General features: G+C 39.5%; 2 protein-coding genes and 1 long non-coding RNA gene across 10 annotated transcripts; all 3 read right to left on the bottom strand.

Annotated features, from left to right (window-relative positions):
* Positions 1–168: 168 nt before the first annotated feature.
* On the bottom strand, positions 169–1,785 carry LOC112196360 (60S ribosomal protein L14-1). The gene is made up of 5 exons (XM_024336681.2): positions 1,636–1,785; positions 1,430–1,531; positions 736–865; positions 538–650; positions 169–358 (listed from the first exon to the last, which is right to left on the bottom strand). The coding sequence occupies exons 1-5, from the start codon at positions 1,636–1,638 to the stop codon at positions 302–304; spliced, it is 405 nt and encodes a 134-aa protein (XP_024192449.1). The 5' UTR covers positions 1,639–1,785; the 3' UTR covers positions 169–301.
* An 8,682-nt stretch (positions 1,786–10,467) lies between these two features.
* LOC112200514 lies at positions 10,468–13,382 on the bottom strand. 6 transcript variants are annotated; one of them, XR_005809585.1, is made up of 5 exons: positions 13,257–13,382; positions 11,933–12,002; positions 11,387–11,625; positions 11,141–11,309; positions 10,468–11,043 (listed from the first exon to the last, which is right to left on the bottom strand). It is a non-coding gene; the product is annotated as an uncharacterized LOC112200514 (long non-coding RNA). The 6 variants fall into 6 exon arrangements; XR_005809586.1 differs by having other exon boundaries at positions 11,387–11,584; XR_005809584.1 differs by having other exon boundaries at positions 11,933–12,038; positions 13,257–13,380.
* Positions 13,383–14,074: 692 nt separating this feature from the next.
* LOC112200557 (disease resistance protein RML1B-like) lies at positions 14,075–17,090 on the bottom strand. Of its 3 annotated transcripts, none has more exons than XM_040517939.1 (5): positions 16,488–17,090; positions 16,286–16,333; positions 14,841–14,958; positions 14,373–14,761; positions 14,075–14,200 (listed from the first exon to the last, which is right to left on the bottom strand). In XM_040517939.1, the coding sequence occupies exons 1-4, from the start codon at positions 17,076–17,078 to the stop codon at positions 14,727–14,729; spliced, it is 792 nt and encodes a 263-aa protein (XP_040373873.1). In that variant the 5' UTR covers positions 17,079–17,090; the 3' UTR covers positions 14,075–14,200; positions 14,373–14,726. The 3 variants fall into 3 exon arrangements, with proteins under 3 accessions (XP_040373873.1, XP_040373874.1, XP_024197363.2); XM_040517940.1 differs by having other exon boundaries at positions 14,922–14,958; XM_024341595.2 differs by having other exon boundaries at positions 14,373–14,958.
* Positions 17,091–19,856: the final 2,766 nt, after the last annotated feature.

Raw genomic sequence — 19,856 nt, 5'->3', positions numbered from 1 at the left:
AGATGAGCCAAATTCAGCTCAGATCATGACTAGTGGACCTCAAGGCTGCAGAATTGCCTATTCAAAGCGTGCACCAATTGAAAGCATCAAATACAACACTAAAACTCCACATGAAGACAGCAAGTCAAAAGTCGAAAAGGAGTCGAGGGTAATAACTGAAAGTGCCCATTCATCAACAATACGAAAAATTGAAATGATTCCTCTGAAATCTAAAATCGGTTTTAACAAAAACAGAGGTACACAATCCAAGGTTCTGTTTTAAAAGGAAATCCATGACAAAACTGTAAGGCTAAAGTATTGCTTAAGCTGCAACCTCCTTCTTCAGTTTAGAAAGCTCGTTCTTCACCAGCCCAGCCCTCTGCAAATAAGAAAGAGTTATTAGCTAGGGCGAGTTCAACATGAAGAGAATGATGACAACCATGAAAATCATTTCAAAAACCATCAAATTGATGGCTAAAAGAGAAACTGTACAACGCTTATTACAGAAAGGAATTCGAAGTTGAAAATATATGCTTTTGGGTATTGCATAAAACCAACCTTAATCTTAGCCAACATGAGCTTGAATCGATCAAAGTCATTAAGAGATGCCCTTCTCTTCTGAACAATCAGTTTCCTACCCCAAGAGCTGCTTTCCCACTTCTTCTTCACATCTACCAACACAGATACAATCATCAAAAAAATGAAACCATGACATGTAAACAACAACATCATCATTTAAACCTCTGTTGAGCCTACCAGCAGCCTCCATTGCAGCAAGCAGTTCCTTCTTCTTGGGGACCCTCTTGATGTCAATCTTGATGTCAGTGAGGGAAAGTCTCTTGAAATTCATTTGGGACCTCACCATATCAGGCGCATCCACAAGAGCCTACATACACAAATAAAACAGAATCACCAATAGCTCAAAAGTTCCAAACCCTGAAAACACATTCATGTGACGAAATGCATGCACGCTCTCAACATCGTGCGGCTGTATTATAAAAACAAGGTAAGCCACTGCTTTGAGGCTCCATAAATGTAAAATGCCAGATAACCTTCAAAACTATGTAACACAGACTACAGCAAGTTGTAACTATTCAACCAGGATAGAGTACAAAACTAAACTAAGCGGCTGGGTCAGTTCAGTTTAAACTAAACTAAGCGGCTGGATCAGTTTATTAGCGTTAACATAGTTCCGCAATCGTGTGAAGAATAACACCACTTTCCTTTCACACTTAACACAATTGAATTTTGAGCAACATTGTAAGTGTTAACCACAATTTCGCTCCGAAAACGAAACTCACTAGAAACTTGATAAATAACAGTTACCCACTTCCAAATACGTAGTGAACATTCATATGCATACAATTTACCAAAGCAAAGCACAAAAATTTAAGAATTCTAAAAAAAATTGAAATTTGGAGAAAGGGGAAAAGGGAGAGAGAGGAAGTACTCTGTTCTGGTCGATGACGTCGACGATGACGACGAGCTTGCCGTAGTCCTCGCCGTAGTTGACGAGGGCCACCCTTCCGATCTCAACGTACCTCTTGAAAGGCTACGCAAACAAAAACAACAAACCGGAATCAGATAAAAGAAACCACTAGAGAGAGAGAGAGGAGGTAAACGACGGCGTTTAGAGGAGGCGGAGGGAAAGCTCACCATTTTTGGTTCGGCGGGGCGTGTCTGTGAGCTCGGAGGCGGAAGATATGAGAGAGAATGAGAGAGGGAGCTGGGATTTAGGGTTTTTTTACGGACTTGGGCACAGTGGTAGGATGAAAGAGCCCAGGAAGGAAGGCCCAGAAATTTTTATATTTAATAAAATTTCTTTGGGTATTGTTATATTCTGAGATTTTCTGACGTTACAAAAGTTACCTTTTGCTTTATATTGGTGGCGACAGACGTCTCACTAGCTCACAACAGTCATTGAGGGTGAATGAGTGATGGAGGTTATTGAGTTACTCTTTTCAATACCGGTTTCTAGCTTGAGTTTAGTGAGGTTGTTATATACTTCTTGATTGTAAGTTATATATGTATGCATTTTTTTTTTGAAATAATGGTAATTTCATTAATAATAACGCATGTTAAGAAGACCATTACATATTCACTCGCTGATATTTAACAATGGCCAGAACAAGAATTCGTGAAAGAGCCACAGTGATATATAGGATAGACCAACTATATTTGAACTTATTGCTAACTTAAAAGCAAACCTATAAGCTATGAAAAAACATAGCAAATAGACAAGCCAAACTACACTCGTTAGTTCATAATACAATGAATTAGACAAAAAACTAAAAACATAGTGTTGGACTAAGGGCCAAAGCCCTAGTCCAAGTTAAAGGCCCAGCCGCTCAAAACGAGAAGCCCAAAACTCTAGGCCCAGCAGGACAGCTGGCCAAGCCCACACTCCAGCCCACATACATGATCTGTTATCACCCTCCTCCACTGCAACCAGCCGCGCTGCCTTTCCAGTCGATCTACGCCCCAAACCTCACCGGCCAAATCCAGCAGACACCGCCGTGCAAACACTCCTGCCAACAAGCCGTAGATCCCACAGACTTCGCCGCCACATAGCTCCTCAGAACCATACCCACTTGAACCATCAGACCATCGCCGCCGCTGATCAGTAGAGCCTATGCCGACACTAGTCATCCCTGTACAACACACACCACTACGCATAGGCTGTCGTACGAAGCTTAGAACCCAGCCATCCGACCGCACCTTGAGCGAAGGACCGCTCTCTAGTACTACCCGAGCAACATAGCATTCAAAACCTGTCCAGCAGCGAACCAGAGCGGCAAGGCAAACCCAGACCAATCATCGAGCCGCCGCTGGACGAGTAGAAGTTTCAAACCCTAGACCAAGAGGTTCCGGGTTTTATGGAGCTCCACAGTGGGTTTTTAGTCTTTTTCCTACATGTTATATATGTATGCATAGGATTTTGGTTGATAAAATATATATATATATATATATATATGTACATATATGTATGTATGTGTGTGTGTGTGTGTGTATACAGATCCTATCCAGAGCGGAGCTCCGCTTTGAAATTAACATGTGAAGTTCGAGTTTTGGGTCACTTTTCGGTCGCACATCCACATCTCGACCGTTCAGTTTTTAGGTATTAGTGTATATATCATCTATGCAAATTTTCAGCTAAAATGATGATTGTTAAGGCATTGATAACGGCCTTAAAGCTAGTACGGTTTAGGTTGACATATTCAGTCCGTCCATTGGTTTAAGCGAGTTAGATACCTTAACGATCATCAATTTGGCTGAAAATTTGCATAGATGATCTATACACTAGTACCTAAAAACTGAACGCTTGAGATGTGGATATGCGACTGAAAAGTGACTCAAAACTCGAACTTCACATGTTAATTTCAAAGCGGAGCTCCGCTCTGGATAGGATATATATTTATATATATATATATATATATTAAGTTTGAAGTATGTCATACTCCGTCATAAGAGTATTCTGTTTTCATTAATTCTAGAGGATGTCTTAAACGAAGACTTTTGTAAAGTTTCTATAAATGCTCAGGGTACAGGTATTACGTCCCCCCTCCTCTCTGAAGCGTCAATCTTTAATAAATAATATGGGCATGGAGATAAGCCTCCCACCCTGATTGAGTTTTTTTTTTTTTTTTCACGCTAGGACACGTACGATAACCAAATTTTATGTGCAGATAAATGATCATTTCTGGAACAAAGTATAAATGAGCTAATGTTCTGTTGTAGAGAAATTGAAATTTGAGAGGAATTTGCTGTGTATTCTCATTGATAATAGGGGCCTCTTTATATAGAGAATTACAATACATAGAATCTCAATCATACAAGAAAAGTAATCGTATATTGAATAGGAATATAGATCATTCTAATTCAATCCTATTATCACTAGAGCAAGTAACCTAGAGTTTGGGCCAAACACAAATTAGGGTTTACTTGAACACTCCCCCTTGTGTTGCCCAAATGCGGTGCTTCTCTTGTTGCCTAGTTAAAAACCTTGCTGAGTAACAAAAACCCAGTGGGACAAAAATAACCTCGGTCGAAGGGGAAAAAGAGCACAACACACCCTTCACGTTTCGAGATGAACATGTAGACATCTCGCCCTGATGTCTGCGTCTCCCCCTGATGACTACGATCATGGGAGTTCAGATAATTTCCGCAAGCTAATTCTTGCCACATGTTTCTCGAACGTGGATTTGGGCAATGACTTAGTAAACAAGTCTGCCGCATTATCCTCAGATCGAACCTAGTTCACTTTGGTATTTGAGGAGAGTCTGTTGTTACTGATTATGCTTAGTGTTGTCGCTTTTGACGTAGCCTTGCCTCATTTGTTCAAAATGAATAGCATTATCCTAAATGCTTGTAGGCTCATCTTGTGGTAGACTTCAAACCATAATTGTTCAAACATGCACGATTATGGATCCAATCCATAAACATTCACGAACCACTTCGTGAAGAGCAATAATCTTTGCATGGTTCGAAGATATAGCGACAGTCTGTTCTGTAGACCTCCAAGATATCACTGTCTTTTCCCATGGTGAACACTTAACCAGTTTGGGAGTGACCTTTGTGTGGGTCAGAAAGGTACCCAGTATCAGCAAAACCTTCCAAAACACTTATATCGTTTTGGGATGGGGATAGAGGAAGCAGGCTAGTGTTGGTGGCATTCCTAGTGTGTGATGGGTCCGAATCCATCATCTCTCTGTAAGGATAGAGCAAGTCCATATCAATTGTACATCTCAAGTACTGAAAGATATCTTTTACACCAATCAAAATGGCGTCGCGTTGGCGCAGAGCTATACCTTAGCTAATAAGTTTACTACAAACAAGATATCAGGTCCTGTGCATTGAGCTAAGCACAATAATGCACCTATTATACTCAAGTAAGACATTTCTGCCTCTAGCACATCTTCTTCATCATCCTTCAGACGAAGAGGATTCTTTTCAGGATCAAGACTACAGACGATCATGGGGGTGTTTGAAGGTTTGACCTTGTCAAAATGCTTAAGCATCTATCGACACGATGCTCAAGTTTCAAACTTAGACATAATCGTGTTCTCCCATAATCCTTCATCTCAAAATCGGATTTTAAGTATTCAGCAGTTTCCCTTAACTCTTTAAGGGCTTCTAATGAAGATCATGTCTAACATGAACCGCGATGGAATCCGAAACTTGTTATGGAAACTCGTGGGCATATCCCTTCCCAATCAAGTAGTCATTTTAGCGAGCGTTTCAACCTCTTTGTAAACGTGCTCCGTGGTCTAGAGCCACTTGACTTGGGTAAATGAAGTTCACCATGAACCTTCATGTACATTCCATATCTAGATCCCTATAAAGATACGTAGTGACCACATTTTTAAGCTGCATGTTCAATTATTCGGAAACTACTAAACTGACAGGGTAGTGGAGTGCAATGACATCTATTACGAGAGAATATGTCTCATCGTAGTCGATTTCAGGGCGTTTTATGAGAAGCCTTGCGCCATAAGGCGAGATTACCATCTCTTTTTCTCACTACACTTTCTAACAAAGACCCATTAGTCAATAGGTTTTATGTTAAAAGGTGTTGGCATCACTGGCTCAACAACCTTCCTCTTCGTTAGAGAATCCATCTTAACCTGGATCGCATCTTTCCATTTAGGCCAAATTTCTCTACGTTGACATTCATTCATCAACGGAGCGTGGTTCGATATCATCTGACTCAATAGACTCATGCGCAATGAAATGCGCAACTACATCATCAATTATGATGGAGTTTATATCCCACGTCTCATGTACACTAGTGTAAGTTTCATAGAGCTCTATATTCTCGAGAATAGGTTCTGAAGTTGAGGCGTCCCCCAACGATAATTATAACCTGGAAGATTCTCATGAGATGGATTTTGAGTGTCGATGATCAAAGGATTGGAGTGTGCAAAAGCATCCTTCGAACCTACAGGCCTCCCACGCATCCTAGTTGGGGCCATGGCCTGTAACGCCAGAGTGCCACTCTCTTTGGCATTGGCGCCATGCCTACCTCCGTGTAGGGTGGTGCTATGTCCTCTAGTAGGGACGTCCTTCCTTGCAGGCTTGTTTGCAGCATATTTGTGTGATCTCGTCACTTTAACAGGGATCGAGATGAGACATAGTGGGGGCAGGCCATGACAATTCCTTTCGTTCCTGCTGAACATCCATGTTCTTATCTCCCCCTAACGACAGGAAGACTGTCTCATCAAAGTGACAACCCACAAATCTAGCGGTAATGAGATCGCCTTGCAAGGGCATTAAGTGGCGGACGATTGTTGGAGTCTCAAATCCAACGTAGTTGCCCATTCGTCTGTAAGGACCCATCATAGAGCATTGTGGCAGCGCAATTGGCACATAAATGGCTCACTCAAATATGCGTAAGTACAATACTTGTACCCAGTCACTAGCTGTAACGCAGAGGTATATTGAGTGGCGGTGGGTCGTAGACGAATTAGCATAGCTGCATGCGATATTGAATCACCCCAAGCAGATATAAAGAGATTGGTGCGCATTACCAATGTCCAGACTATCATCGTAGTTGTTTCCGCAAGACCATTTGGGTGTATACATGGGAATATGATGTCCAACATCAGTTCCATTGCAATATCCATCGAAAGTTTTTCGATGTAAACTCTCTAGCATAGTCAAATCCAATTGACTGAATAGGATGATCTGGGGAGTGAGCCCGTTGTCATATGATATGTGCTTGGAGTGTAGCATAAACAGCATTTATAGGTGGACAATGGCACAACACATGACCAGTGTGTTTGCGTGTCAACCAACATCATGAAATATTTAAGCGTCCGCAAGTTGGTTGAATCAATCCACAGAATCCCCATGGATTCTATGTAAGAACATAATGAGTATGTTCATTTCCTTTGTATAGGATGGTGTTAGTCCTAATTTCCCTAAGGAACAGGCTTTGTAAAACGAGCTAGAGGCTTTAGAAGCAACCAATGAGAATTTTGGTTGGGCCTGAGTGTCTGAAACGCTATTAGAAGCAAGTTGGTGATTGCATCATCACCTGGGCCGCCATCACCATGATGGACCCCATCCATGACGTCATGGATAGGGACTGCGCCGGCCCTAGGCTAGTGGTGGATGCAAGCGGTGCCCTAGGCAGCTACATCGGTCACACTTAGTCCAGAAATCAACTTTTGATTCATGCTTCATTTCGCTCGAAATGAATGATGTCCATGTGAAGTCTTTAGTAGACGGCTCATCATATCATGACTAGGATGATCTATCCTGTCGTGACAAAGCCAATATGTGTCTAAATCCAAGAGATCTTCTCTCATAACTTTATTGGATTAATAGCTCGAATAGTGACACTGGAGAGACACATAAACTTCTCTAAGATGCGCCATTGTTCGCAATCATTAGAGGTATTTCAAAGGAACTCATTTCCGTTCTCTACATGCGTTTTCACATGGAATCCGTTGGCTATTCATAGGTGTGATTCACCCTAAAAGCGTAGAGAGTTTCTGTGACAGTAATTAAGGTGTCATTTGGCAAGTGGAACTTGGGCTATTCCATGTCCTTGAATTAATACTGATGGCCCAGCCATCGTAGTCACAAAAGTCATATGCTCATAATCAAAATGGAGTCATAAAGAACTCGAAATTTTATTCATAAGCCAACGGAGTTACATCTTTGTCTCTTTGACTAAACAAAATCTAATCCAAAATGATAGCTAATGCAAAACAATGGTAGTCGCCTAACTTCTTTCGATAATTCCAAAATAAATGTGACCAGGTGAGTAGAGAGATGTCGGTGGAGCAAGACTCGCTTAAGTACCACTAATCTCAGAACCTTCCTAGACATCACACTTACTTTGAGTGAGCCTACTTTGAAGAAAAGATTAAACCATTGGCATTTACTACAAAAATATATGGCAATTGCCTATTACATCTCTTGAAAAAATAAAGACTTAAACAGAATTGGCAATCTATTGATCCCAGCCAGATTTGTAGTCTTCAACCCTTCACTCTAGATCATCTTCTTGATCTTCTTGTTCCATATAGTGAGCTTCTCTTGCTTCATAATATGCTTTGTAGGCGGTGACAATTTCTTCACGAGCTCTACAAATGTGTGCCCAATGATTAGACACTCCACATCGAGAACATACATTTCTTTGCTCAAACTCCATTGATTGAGGTGCTTTGAAAGCATCATTTAGATGGCTCCTAGTGTTGGTGGCGCCACCAACATGGCTAGAGGCGTTGCCTCCCTCTCTCTTTCCACGTTTACCTTTTCGGTTCTGTGTTCGCCTATTTTGGCGATTACCTTTCCAAGTAGAGCGATTATATAGACCAAAACGTCCAAATCTATTCCTAAGATTAGGGTTTCGCTCTTGGCGCCTCTCTTTGGAGCGCAACTATAATTGGATTCCGGAATATGCTCTGTCCCCATGGATCTCTAATTATAGTTCTTCACAAGGATGTTGTCATGCTTTTCAGCGACATTCATAGCTCCAATGAGCTCATGAAACCTTGTGATTCGTCTTGCAGTAACATCGATTCGATAGTTCTTAGCAACCATCAATGCAGAAACAGGGAAAGTAGAGAGAGTCTTCTCAATCAACATCGCATTTGTGATCTCTTTACCACAGAATTCCATTAAGGATTTAATGCGAAGTGCTTCCGAGTTGTAGTCAAGAATTGACTTGAAATCACAGAAGCGAAGGCTATGCCATCTCACTTCTAGGTCAGGAAGCAGGGAGTCACAAACGTTTCCAAATCTATCTTTGAGTGAGACCTACAACCTTCTGGGGTCTTTTTCATTCATACACTCGTACTAGAGCGAATCATCCATATGACGAGTCATTAGGATGATGGCTTTTGCCTTATTTGCCTCTAAGGCTGCTCTATTTGCTTCCAAAGCCTGAGCTTGCTCAATAGTTAGCACGTCCTGGCTAGGCTCGAGAATCGTATCCAAGATTCCATCGGCCATGAGATGCTGGCGGATATCACGAACCCACCTGTGATATTCAGAGCCAGTTGTTCCCAATGGAGCAAAGTCCAGTTTGTTCAGGTTACTCATCGTGAAAGAGAACAAGAAATTAGGGTTAGTTTCAGAGCGAAAAAGGCTACCACGAAAACAAATAAAATTTCTGAGCGTAGTCGCTTCCAAGAAATTCAATTCCAAGAGGGGTTGGATTAGATCGAAACAATGATGTTTGCAGTAGATCGTTTTATCTCAACAAACTCCAAGTTTGGAGAACTCTACAAGCTCCAAGCTTGGAGTGAGCACGAACCCCCATAGTTCGGCTTAATTTGGTCTCCCCTATGATAAAGAAAGGGGGGTAGAAGAAGGGAGGCTGCAAGTCCCCGAAAAAAAAAAAAGAGAAATTAATTTAAAAACTCTAAAAACGGGAACGTTTAGTAAAAAATACCTCGAAATAGGTCGCCGAAAAAATTGGTCGGAAAAAGTCTCCCGAAAAGTGGCTGGAAATCGGCCAGAAAAGTGTTCACCGTTGATCGTTGACCTATGCTGACGTGGCAGTGGGTCCCTGTATGCTGACGTGGCAGTGGGTCAGGGTGCTGACGTGGTGGTGGGGTCTGTGTCAGTGGGCTTGGTCTTCTGGGCTTCTTTTGCTCTCTCCTTTTATTTATTTATTTTTTTTCTTGTCTTCTTCTTTTCTGCCGGTTTAAGATGTAGCTGCTCAGGTGGCCGGTTCACGCCTTTTTAGGCCGGTTTTTGGACTTTTTCTTCTGGTTCCTGAAACTTCAGATCAATGGACTTCTGCTACCAAATTTTGGTGGAAATTGGAGGTCCGAAAGATGGTGAACCGGTGGAATATTTGCTGCGAGTTGTATGGAGCTTCCGGTGGCCGGTTCGGTAGCTTTCCGGCCGGTTCTTGGGGTGGGGCCGTCAGTTCTGGACTCCTGAGATCGAGTTCTTCAATCTGTAAGGTGGAGGCAGAAAAGGGTTCAAGGTTTTATACTCGGATTCAAGGTTTTTAGCTTCTTGAATCGGGATTTGGCTATTTGTTTCAGGGTTAGGGCTTCGTGCTGATAACATATTGTAGAGAAACTGAAATTTGAGAGGAATTTGCTGTGTATTCTCATTGATAATAGAGACTTCTTTATATAGAGGATTACAATGCATAGAATCTCAATCATACAAGGAAAATAATCGTATATTGAATAGGAATCTAGATCCTTCTAGTTCAATCATATTACCACTAGAGCAAGTAACCTAGAGTTTGGGTCAAACACAAATTAGGGTTTACTTGAACATGTTCAATATTTTCAAATATTTTCTGTTAATACAACTAGAAGGATGCCGACCTAATTTTAGAAAGAAAAAATTTGTACAAAATTTGTACACAGTAGGGAATGCTAATGAAATTCTCCGAAATGTAATACGCACTGTTATTTGATCTGAAACAACCCCACCAGTCACCATACAGCAGAAGCAGTTTTGCTACTTCCTCTGAGTTTACAAAAGGAGGAAATGAAAATGACACATGCTCTTATTCTTAGCATCATATTACAAATATTTACAACTCAGTTTCAGAATTCAACTAAACCACTCTAAAAGAACACACAAGTGAAATTTGCTTCCGCTAGTGCACCTCGAGATAGAGCAGAAGCAAATTGTATCAGGATGCTACAAAATAAGCTAACTAATATTTGAATATCTACCTCATAAGCTACCTCATAAACTCTCTTGAGGTAGGATCAGTATCATGACACTACAAAATAAGCTAATTAATATTTGAATATCTATTGATTTTGCTAGGCATTACAACCACTGCTATTTTTTAAACAACCTCAGCATACAACACCTGCTCTGATGAAATAGTTATATTTTTACTACTTCCTTCCTGCGAGAGTCTGCATTACAAAAGCAAGGAAAAGAGAGATACAGGCTTATATTCTTAGATGATAGAAAATACATGCATATAAATCAGTCTCTGGAACTCAATTAAGCCTTGGATATCGGCCCCATGATATTTGGAGCCTCAATCAGGGAAGCACTAGTATCCTGCCATTTGCCTATGGCTACATCTGCTTTAAACTCTTGATCAACCACCCAACTAGACAACTACAATAAAAAATACATGAGGTCAGATTTTTTTCAAGAACAGATGAGAAATAAAAATTGCCATCATCCTCTTTTTTAATTTGCTAGAAGTACTAACCATTCATGTATATCATATCTTATTTTGGTACTAAGGTTGTTGGAGGAAAAAGGAGCAGAATATTAATTGGTGTATGGCAAGGCAATCACGCCCATTGCTTGCTCTAACCATCATAAGAGTCTCACCACTCTCAAGGTATATCACCGTATGTTTGCTGGTAACCTTCCAACTACATAAGCAAAGGATCATTATACTAAAAGGTTAAGAGCACATGTTTAATTTAAACTACTTAACCAGAGATCATACCTTTGAAATAGGAAAAATCTATTAGTGGACAAATCTAGGTGGGGTTCATTTGATATTTACAGCACCAACTTGCTCGCATGAATCTACAACATATGCACACTCCAAGAAGCAGTACTCACAGCACCAATTCCATACTTAGAAACAAAGAAAACCAACTTTTACTTCCTCAAGGAGGTCAGCCTATACCCGCCGCTTCACCTTGAAGCAGAATTTAATCAATGCCAGACTAGATTTCTTAGCTGATACCAAAGCATGATAATATGATCTAATCAAATCATTGGCCAAATTTGCTTATGAATTTAGAAGTTTTAATCTATAGATAACAAATTAATCTGCCTTTGGCATGTAAATGTGCCAGGAAGATTTTTCTTAAAGTGAGAGTTTCACATTCCATTGGCTCAACACAATGACCATGTGGACAATGCAACATCGTGCCTCTAAAACATGATATGTTTTAATAACTTACAATGAGATAAAGGCACTTGAGCATAGAAGTACTAGGAAAATTATATGGGCACAAGTATAACCAAGGGAAATAGCACATACCTTTACTTCTAGCTTATTTGCAGTCGTCTCAAATTCAATCAGATCAGCATGTACCCAACTTTGCCCAAATCTGCAACCATTCCAAGTGGAGAGCTTATAGTTCCCACTACAAATGGAAGCAACAATCTATATGTAAAACATTAATCAATTTATCACCCAGAAACATAGTAATAAATATAAACAAGCGAAACCAAAGAAATGAACTAGAAATCAAAAATTAATTCTGGATCATTTGAAAGCACTACCTTAATTGCAGTGCCTAGCTGGTTGCCATAAAAATTCTCCACAATAACACAGAAAATTCCCCAAAATTCTGGATCATTCAGATTATAATATTCTTGTATTTCTACATTTGAAGAAAGTATACAAGTTCTTTACAATCAAAACAAATTGGCTTCTAAGAAATAGCCTCATCATACATTCCCATATAGTACAGCAATGTCTGTCTTACAACCAAAATCAAAGAGTGCATATTCTTCACTACTTGCAAAGATGGTCAAGTATACCAATTTAATAGTACAATTCTGAGGTTTGAAAATCAATCTAATGGTATAAAGATTAACAAGAAAATAAACATATGTATGTCATTCAACAGATAAATCAAAACAAATGACACGAAGAATAAGGAAGAAAAACCAAATGTCTAAAAATGTCAACCCTACAAAGCAAAATATGTGCAGATTTTAGAACAAAGAGAAAACCCTAAATCGGAAAATCTTCAAGGAACGAAGACTCATGAAAATCTCAATTCTCGCACTTTAAAACTTGAAGTTAAAACTGCAGCAGCGTTTCAAGTGGTTGCTTTAAACCACTGTAAAAGAAAACATCTAAGTGAAATTTGCTTCCCTTAATGCAGACTACCACAAGCATTACATAGGGTGAAACAACAGTTGGGATTCAATTGAAGCAGACATGGGTGGGATTTCTTCAGGGAATTAGCCGAAAATTGAGAGAGTCTATATAATCAAGATAATGCCAAAGATGAGATACTTGAGACCTCAGTGTATAGGTCTTTAATTTGATGATAGTCCAATACAGTGTATAGGTCTTTAATTGAGGATTCTTCAATACTTCCAACTGTTTTCTAAATTTACAGAGGAACTTACGAAAATAAGGTATCCTCTCATTTTTCTGTTTATTCCATTAAACCCGGTTTCTGATTGTAGGATTATGATCAAATAAAGTCTAAATAGAGACCTTAATATTGGCGTACTATTATTCTGAAACTGAATAGTTTTAATACTTCCTCTAAGTCACAAAACTTGAAAAAGGAAATTACATGTATTTAAGTATTTATTTACAAGGATTACATATATACACTTACTCATTGATCAGTTTTGATGAAGAGATGTTTTTTGGAGAGAGCCTGATCCTGCAGCAACCTCTAAAGAGACACACGCCACTTTCTAATGAATTAGAAAACTCTCATCAACCATCATATATGATCACTGCAATGCAATACAGGCAATAAGACTTTTTCAAGAACGCATTAGAAATCAAAATTGCCATCAGTTAATGGAACTGTATATTAAGGTCCAAGTTCTTTCACTATATAAGTAGACGTAGTTTCATCTCTTTCTTACAATGCCACTAGACCTTTTGAATGGTAATCCAGATTGGTGTTAGTTACTGAATATGTGCTGCTGAATTGATGCAGATAATTAATGCTTGCTTGCATGAATCTACAACAGAGGCAAACTCAAGAAAGAGTAACTACTCATAGTATCAATGCCATCCTTAGAAACAATGAAAACCAATTCCTTCTTCCTCAAGAAAGTCAGCTCCCACCTGCCGCATCACCTTGAAGCAAGATACTTGGCCAAAGCCAGGCTAGAACTTTTGATACCAAAAAATTGTTGTATATGAGTTTTGACAAATTATTGGCAATACATATTAATGAAATTCCAGGTAATTTGTAGAGGAATAGTGTGTGTGGCATGCACATATACTAGGAAGATTCTGCTTAAAGTGACACATTGCATATTCCATTTGCTTAATCCATGGACCATGTGGATGATGCAACATCATGCCTTTTTCCCATGAGATGTTTCGATAAAATTGTAAACAATAACATATGGGCGTTTGAGCCCAGAATTACTAAGGAAAAGAGCAAGAGTACAACTAGAGGAGAATAGCATATACCTTTGCTTCTAGCTCATTTGCAATCATCTCAAATTCAGTTAGATCAGCAATCAGCAAATGGAAAAATCTATAGTCCAACTTCGCCAGAATCTGTGACCTTTCCGAGTGGAAAATCTATAGTCCCCACTGCAAATGAAAAAAACAAAAAAATTGCATCATATGAATCACCTAGCACCAATATTCTCCTACAACAATGGAATCAATTGAGGACAAAATCGCCAATTTTGATACCACAAAACAATCATTCATATAAAAATATGAAATCTGCAAAATTTTAGAACAGGGAAAAAAACCAAACCTGAAAATAGCAGCTAGTCTCTGAAAGAACATGGCATATATTATTGTTGGAACTATGGAGTACTGGCTGGTGAGGTAGAATCATAATTAGCAAGAGTTGACAGCCAATCGGGAACAAGATCAATATTGGCTTCCCAATCAGAAGTCTGGGAGATTTGATCCGCCATTACAATCTTATTTGAATATTCATTCGGTGGTTGGCATACGAGGTGAACTCCACAGCTTTTCATGCAATGAGCAGGGTAAAATTGAACTCGACACTTATAAGGCCACCAACCCTTTTGATCGTTATAAGGGCAAGATTCCATTATCTGATCCACCTTTCCCTTTATTTCATCAGATAATGGAATACAAGTTAGCCACATATGGTCTGGCGTTGAACTGCGCAATCTGGAACACTGATATATGAGTACCCCATTGATGGAAATATCAGCTCGAGAGTTGAACAACAAATTAGAAGTGTCATCACCAGAACAAGCAGCCACTCCTATGTTCTCCCAATTCAATTTGCTTGGGATTTCAAAAGAAATTGCACATTTACTGAACACACCTTTTTCATTAGCAGCAAGCTCCTTCGAACAATGGAACTGTTAGAGAGATTTGTGTAACTGAAGATTTGTGCAATCAAAACTGATCATCAGTTTTGAATCTTTGTATTTATAAAATTGAATAGTGTTTATAGCTGATTGTAACAGTAGCATAACAGTCAATTAGCTTAGCTATATAATTGTACATTGTAATCAGATTGAGAATACAGAAAACACATTTTCTACATGGTATCATAGTTTAGGTTGCTTACCTCTTTTCGATCCAATATCTCTTCCTTAGTCGTTCTTCATACTCTGCGCCTCCCCTCCCTCCCTCATGGCCAACCCCACTGCTTCTTCCTCCTCTCCAAACACTTCCAGCTTTATCAAACTCACTGACACCAACTATCTAGTTTGGCTTCGGCAAATCAAACCTTACCTCAATGGCAATGATCTCTGGTGCTATGTTGACGGTTCCAAACCTGCTCCCCCATCTACCATCATGTCCACCCCCTCTGAGGGCCAACCTGCTGTTCCTATCCCCAACCCAGCCTACACCAAATGGTTCAAAGAAGACCAAATCATCGTCAGAACTCTCACCACCACCCTCATTGAAAATATTGCTCAACTGACAATTGGTTTCGAAACCTCCAAGGACATTTGGGATTGTCTTCAGCGCCATTTTTCCCAAAAATCAGTTGCCAGTGCCTCTACCCTCAAAATGCAGCTTCTGGATCTCCAGAAAGGAAACCAATCTGTTGATGCATATCTCCGCCAAGCCAAGGCCATTGCCGATTCTTTAATCTCCATCAACAAGCCTGTTTCTGACGAAGACTTGGTCAGCCCATGTTGGTTGGAGTGGCAATTAGGGCACCACTGAGGTGCCGGGCCAAGAAGCCCCAGGACGTGCGGCCCAGGCAGGGGAAGAAAAGGGGCCAGGTTGGGACGCGAATTGCTGCTGGTGCTGTGGAAAAGACGCATACTGCTGCTGCTGGAAAAAGGACGGACGCGCACCGCTGCGGCGATTCCGGCCTGTGGAGTACCGGCCGCCGGAGTGAGAAGGACGAGGGGCCGAGGAGCGGTAGTCATGGCGTGGGGAAGGAGCGGTATGATTGAAGAGCGCAGTGGCCATTCCAGTGGCAGATGTACCAATCTGCTGTGCTTCAAAGGATAGGATGCGAGCTCGGAGCTCAGAGAAGTCAGGGAGAGGTGGGTTTTGGGTGAGTGCAATGCGGAGCATGCCATAATCCGGTCCAAGGCCGTGGAGAGTAGCAATGAATAGTGTTTATAGCTGATTGTAACAGTAGCATAACAGTCAATTAGCTTAGCTATATAATTGTACATTGTAATCAGATTGAGAATACAGAAAACACATTTTCTATAGGAACCACTTTGGAACATCACTACCAGGTAATACAACACTAAACCGGGACTTCTGCAATAAAAATGTCAACTATGTCAATTCCGCATGTATTCTTTCAGGTGAGAGACCCCTTCTGTGTAGGCGGGTCTCAGCCCATATTAATAAGGTGTATGCATCATGAAATACTGCAATCACATAAACCAAACAAGAGAAAGAATAAACAGACCTGATTATTCAGCAAAATATTTTCCATCTTCTCCATGTCATAGCCCAGACTCTGGCAATTCCACAAGTACATCCTTGACTCACTCAAAGAGATGGGAGACATGGGCAATATAAAAAATCTCTCCAGTGATTCGCAATCCCTCGCATTTACCTCGAGTATATTTGGTGGAAGCTCTGGAATCTCTCGAAGTCTTTTGCAATAAGACAAGTTAATCTCTTTTAAGTTTACAAATTTGCCAAGTGCAGGAACACTAACAAAATTGCAACTTGAGAGATGTAGTTCGGTTAATGTTTCCAAGCAATCAAGACTCCCAATGAAATCAACAGTTGATAAATTACACCCTTCGGTTTTGAGTACATGTAGCTTGGGAAGTGCTAGCGAGCCACTGTCATGATCATGTGAAATACTTGCTTTTGCTTGAAATGTAAGAAGATTTGAGCATCTACTCACATTTAGTATCTCTAGATTTTGTAACTCAATGCATGGTATTGTTGTAAGATTTTTACAATCTGCTAGATCCAACTTTTTCAAGTTGGGGATTCCACTGAAGTCTGGCAGTTCTGTTAGGGATTCACAACCCCTTAAATTCATACATGTTAGCCTTGAAAATTTCTGCATGGCAAAAGAAAAAGGAAAAGATCAACCAAGTGGAGCCAGTAATTTACAACACAATTATTTATTATATGATTTTTTTAATTAAAAAAGTCTTGAAATAAAATAGATATTAGATTAAAGTACCTTACGTCCCTCCCATAGTCGTGTGATTTTGTGGCTGTCAGGAATACTGAGCATTACAAGTCTGTTTGCACGAAAATCGGATGGAAAAGATTGCAACGGACTATTAGGCCAATGAAGCCACCTCAGCTGGTCGGAGATATAATCAATCTCTCCAGAAAAGGATTCATATTCCATCATTCTTGATGTCGGACGAGAATGGACCCAGTTTAGCCGAAAAACCATAAAAGTAAAGAAGCGGCATAGAATCAAGAAAAGTGATTGGAAAATAGGTAACTCACGCGTAATCAGGTTACTAGCCGCTGGAATATTCAAGAAGATTTGGTTTTGGACTTTTCGGGTTTCTCATGCGAAAAGTCAGGTTTTGATTTTGAATCAGATTTGACTAACTTTTGGCCAGAATATCCGTTTGAAACGCATGATACCTTTTCAGAATGGGAACGACGAGATCTTCAAGACTCACTTCAGTGAGCCCTATCAGATTTAAGCCAAAATGTATCGTCTTAATTATCCGATTCGTGATTTAATATTTTTATGTTAGTTTTACATTCTTTTTATTTTAGGTTTTCTAGTTTATTTTGGATTTGTTTTGTTTTAATCCGTGGGTTTTAGGGTTTCATTGTTAGTCGCCCTAGGGTTTCTTTTCCCATATATAAGCAACCTTAAACGGCTGCAGAATTATCTTTTATCATATTATCAATCAAAATTGAGAATTTTCTCTTTTATCTCTGGTGGACTCCAGAATCTTTATTTTAGGTTTATTGTTGGTAAACCTAGTTATCAATCCGACTGCGTTAAGATTTGCCCTAGGACAACCTCATCAATCAAAAAAAAAAAAAGGAAAAAAAAAAAAAACATGGAACATTGGATATTCACAACGCCGGATTACGATGACTTCCGAACTACATGTGTCATCAAAGACAAGGTATGCTCTGTAATAATTGACAGTGGTCTACGAGAGAATTTTGTAGCAAAAAAATTGTGGATTATTTTCAATTGCCGACAGTGAAGCTGAGTGATCCATACTGGATTCCATTTGGAGAGGATGAATATGCACAAATAACAAAGGTTTGTAAAGTTCCTGTCTCTATGGGAAAATTTTATAAAGAAGAGATTACTTGTCATGTGATTGACATGGATGACACTAATGTGCTTTTTGGAAGGCCATGGCATGAAAGCGTCAAAGGTGGTTATTGCAAAGATGACACATATTTATTTAGGTGGGAGTCACAGAAAATTAAAATCAAGTTTGGAAGGAAGAACATCAAGAATTATCCTCCGGTTTTCGAGAAGAAGTTAGAGTCCAAGTTTTCTTTGCCGGTTGAGATTAATAGTTTAATTGAAGAAAAGCCAAAAGAATTTCTAATGGAAGAACCTCCACAAGAATTCATGGATGAAGACCAAGAAGAGGTTAAAGATGAAATTGCTCATGAAGACATGGTTATTTGTACTGATGAAGTCTTGGAGCCTAAAATAAATCATTCAGAGCCAGATGTTATTCAAGAGTACAACCTTGAGAGCTGTGAAGAATCTACTAAGGTTGCCTATAACAGACTCATCTATGGCGTTGGGTTCATGATTGTGCCATCAGAGTATGCAGAAGATCCGGCCAATAAGCTACAGGTTCAATTGTCTAATTTTTTCTCAGGTCTTTTGTCTCCCTATTCTTGTCCTTTATTCAAGAGGAACTCGAGGGCGAGTTCTTTCATGGTGGAGGAGAATGATGTAGGACGAGAATGGACCCAGTTTAGCCGAAAAACCATAAAAGTAAAGAAGCGGCATAGAATCAAGAAAAGTGATTGGAAAATAGGTAACTCACGCGTAATCAGGTTACTAGCCGCTGGAATATTCAAGAAGATTTGGTTTTGGACTTTTCGGGTTTCTCATGCGAAAAGTCAGGTTTTGATTTTGAATCAGATTTGACTAACTTTTGGTCAGAATGTCCGTTTGAAACGCATGATACCTTTTCAGAATGGGAACGACGAGATCTTCAATACTCACTTTAGTGAGCCCTATCAGATTTAAGCCAAAATGTATCGTCTTAATTATCCGATTCGTGATTTAATATTTTTATGTTAGTTTTACATTCTTTTTATTTTAGGTTTTCTAGTTTATTTTGGATTTGTTTTGTTTTAATCCGTGGGCTTTAGGGTTTCATTGTTAGTCGCCCTAGGGTTTCTTTTCCCATATATAAGCAACCTTAAACGGCTGCAGAACTATCTTTTATCATATTATTAATCAAAATTGAGAATTTTCTCTTTTATTTTTGGTGGACTCCAGAATCTTTATTTTAGGTTTATTGCTGGTAAACCTAGTTATCAATCCGACTACGTTAATTCTGCTCCTCTTCATCTTTGAGAAGCTTTTAACATTCAAAGATATCGTAGATGATGGACACGGGACCTGAATGCCTATGACTTTATTTGTTCCCTACAATAAAAGAAAGCAAACTTATTAACCTAGCAACAATTATGGTTGCAATTTCTATTTAGACCAAAAAAAAACATAGCAATTTCTATTGGAAGCACAAATACTGTTTCAATACAGTTTACTTCAAGGCCTCAATAAGAAATTATATTTAACATAAAATGCTTTCCGAATTGAAAAACATAAAACATCATTAATATAGTTACT

Source organism: Rosa chinensis, chromosome 4 (genome assembly GCF_002994745.2).
Source record: "Rosa chinensis cultivar Old Blush chromosome 4, RchiOBHm-V2, whole genome shotgun sequence".
NCBI lineage: Eukaryota > Viridiplantae > Streptophyta > Magnoliopsida > Rosales > Rosaceae > Rosa > Rosa chinensis.
Note: the sequence above shows the minus strand (reverse complement) of the source record. Positions and strands in the feature narration are given on the sequence as shown.

Bases quoted from the DNA above. Each gene is read 5' to 3' on its own strand.
- LOC112196360 (XM_024336681.2), bottom strand. The intron at 651-735 runs GTAGGCTCAACA...CTGTGTTGGTAG, and splicing joins TGCTGCAATGGAGGCTGCTG to ATGTGAAGAAGAAGTGGGAA. The intron at 359-537 runs GTTGGTTTTATG...TCTTATTTGCAG, and splicing joins TCATGTTGGCTAAGATTAAG to AGGGCTGGGCTGGTGAAGAA.
- LOC112200557 (XM_024341595.2), bottom strand. From the start codon at position 17,078: ATGAATTTAAGGGGTTGTGAATCCCTAACAGAACTGCCAGACTTCAGT. The intron at 16,334-16,487 runs GTCTGTTTATTC...TTTTTATTGCAG, and splicing joins ATATTTTGCTGAATAATCAG to AAGTCCCGGTTTAGTGTTGT. The intron at 14,959-16,285 runs TTCCTATAGAAA...TCTCTCTAACAG, and splicing joins GTAGTGATGTTCCAAAGTGG to TTCCATTGTTCGAAGGAGCT.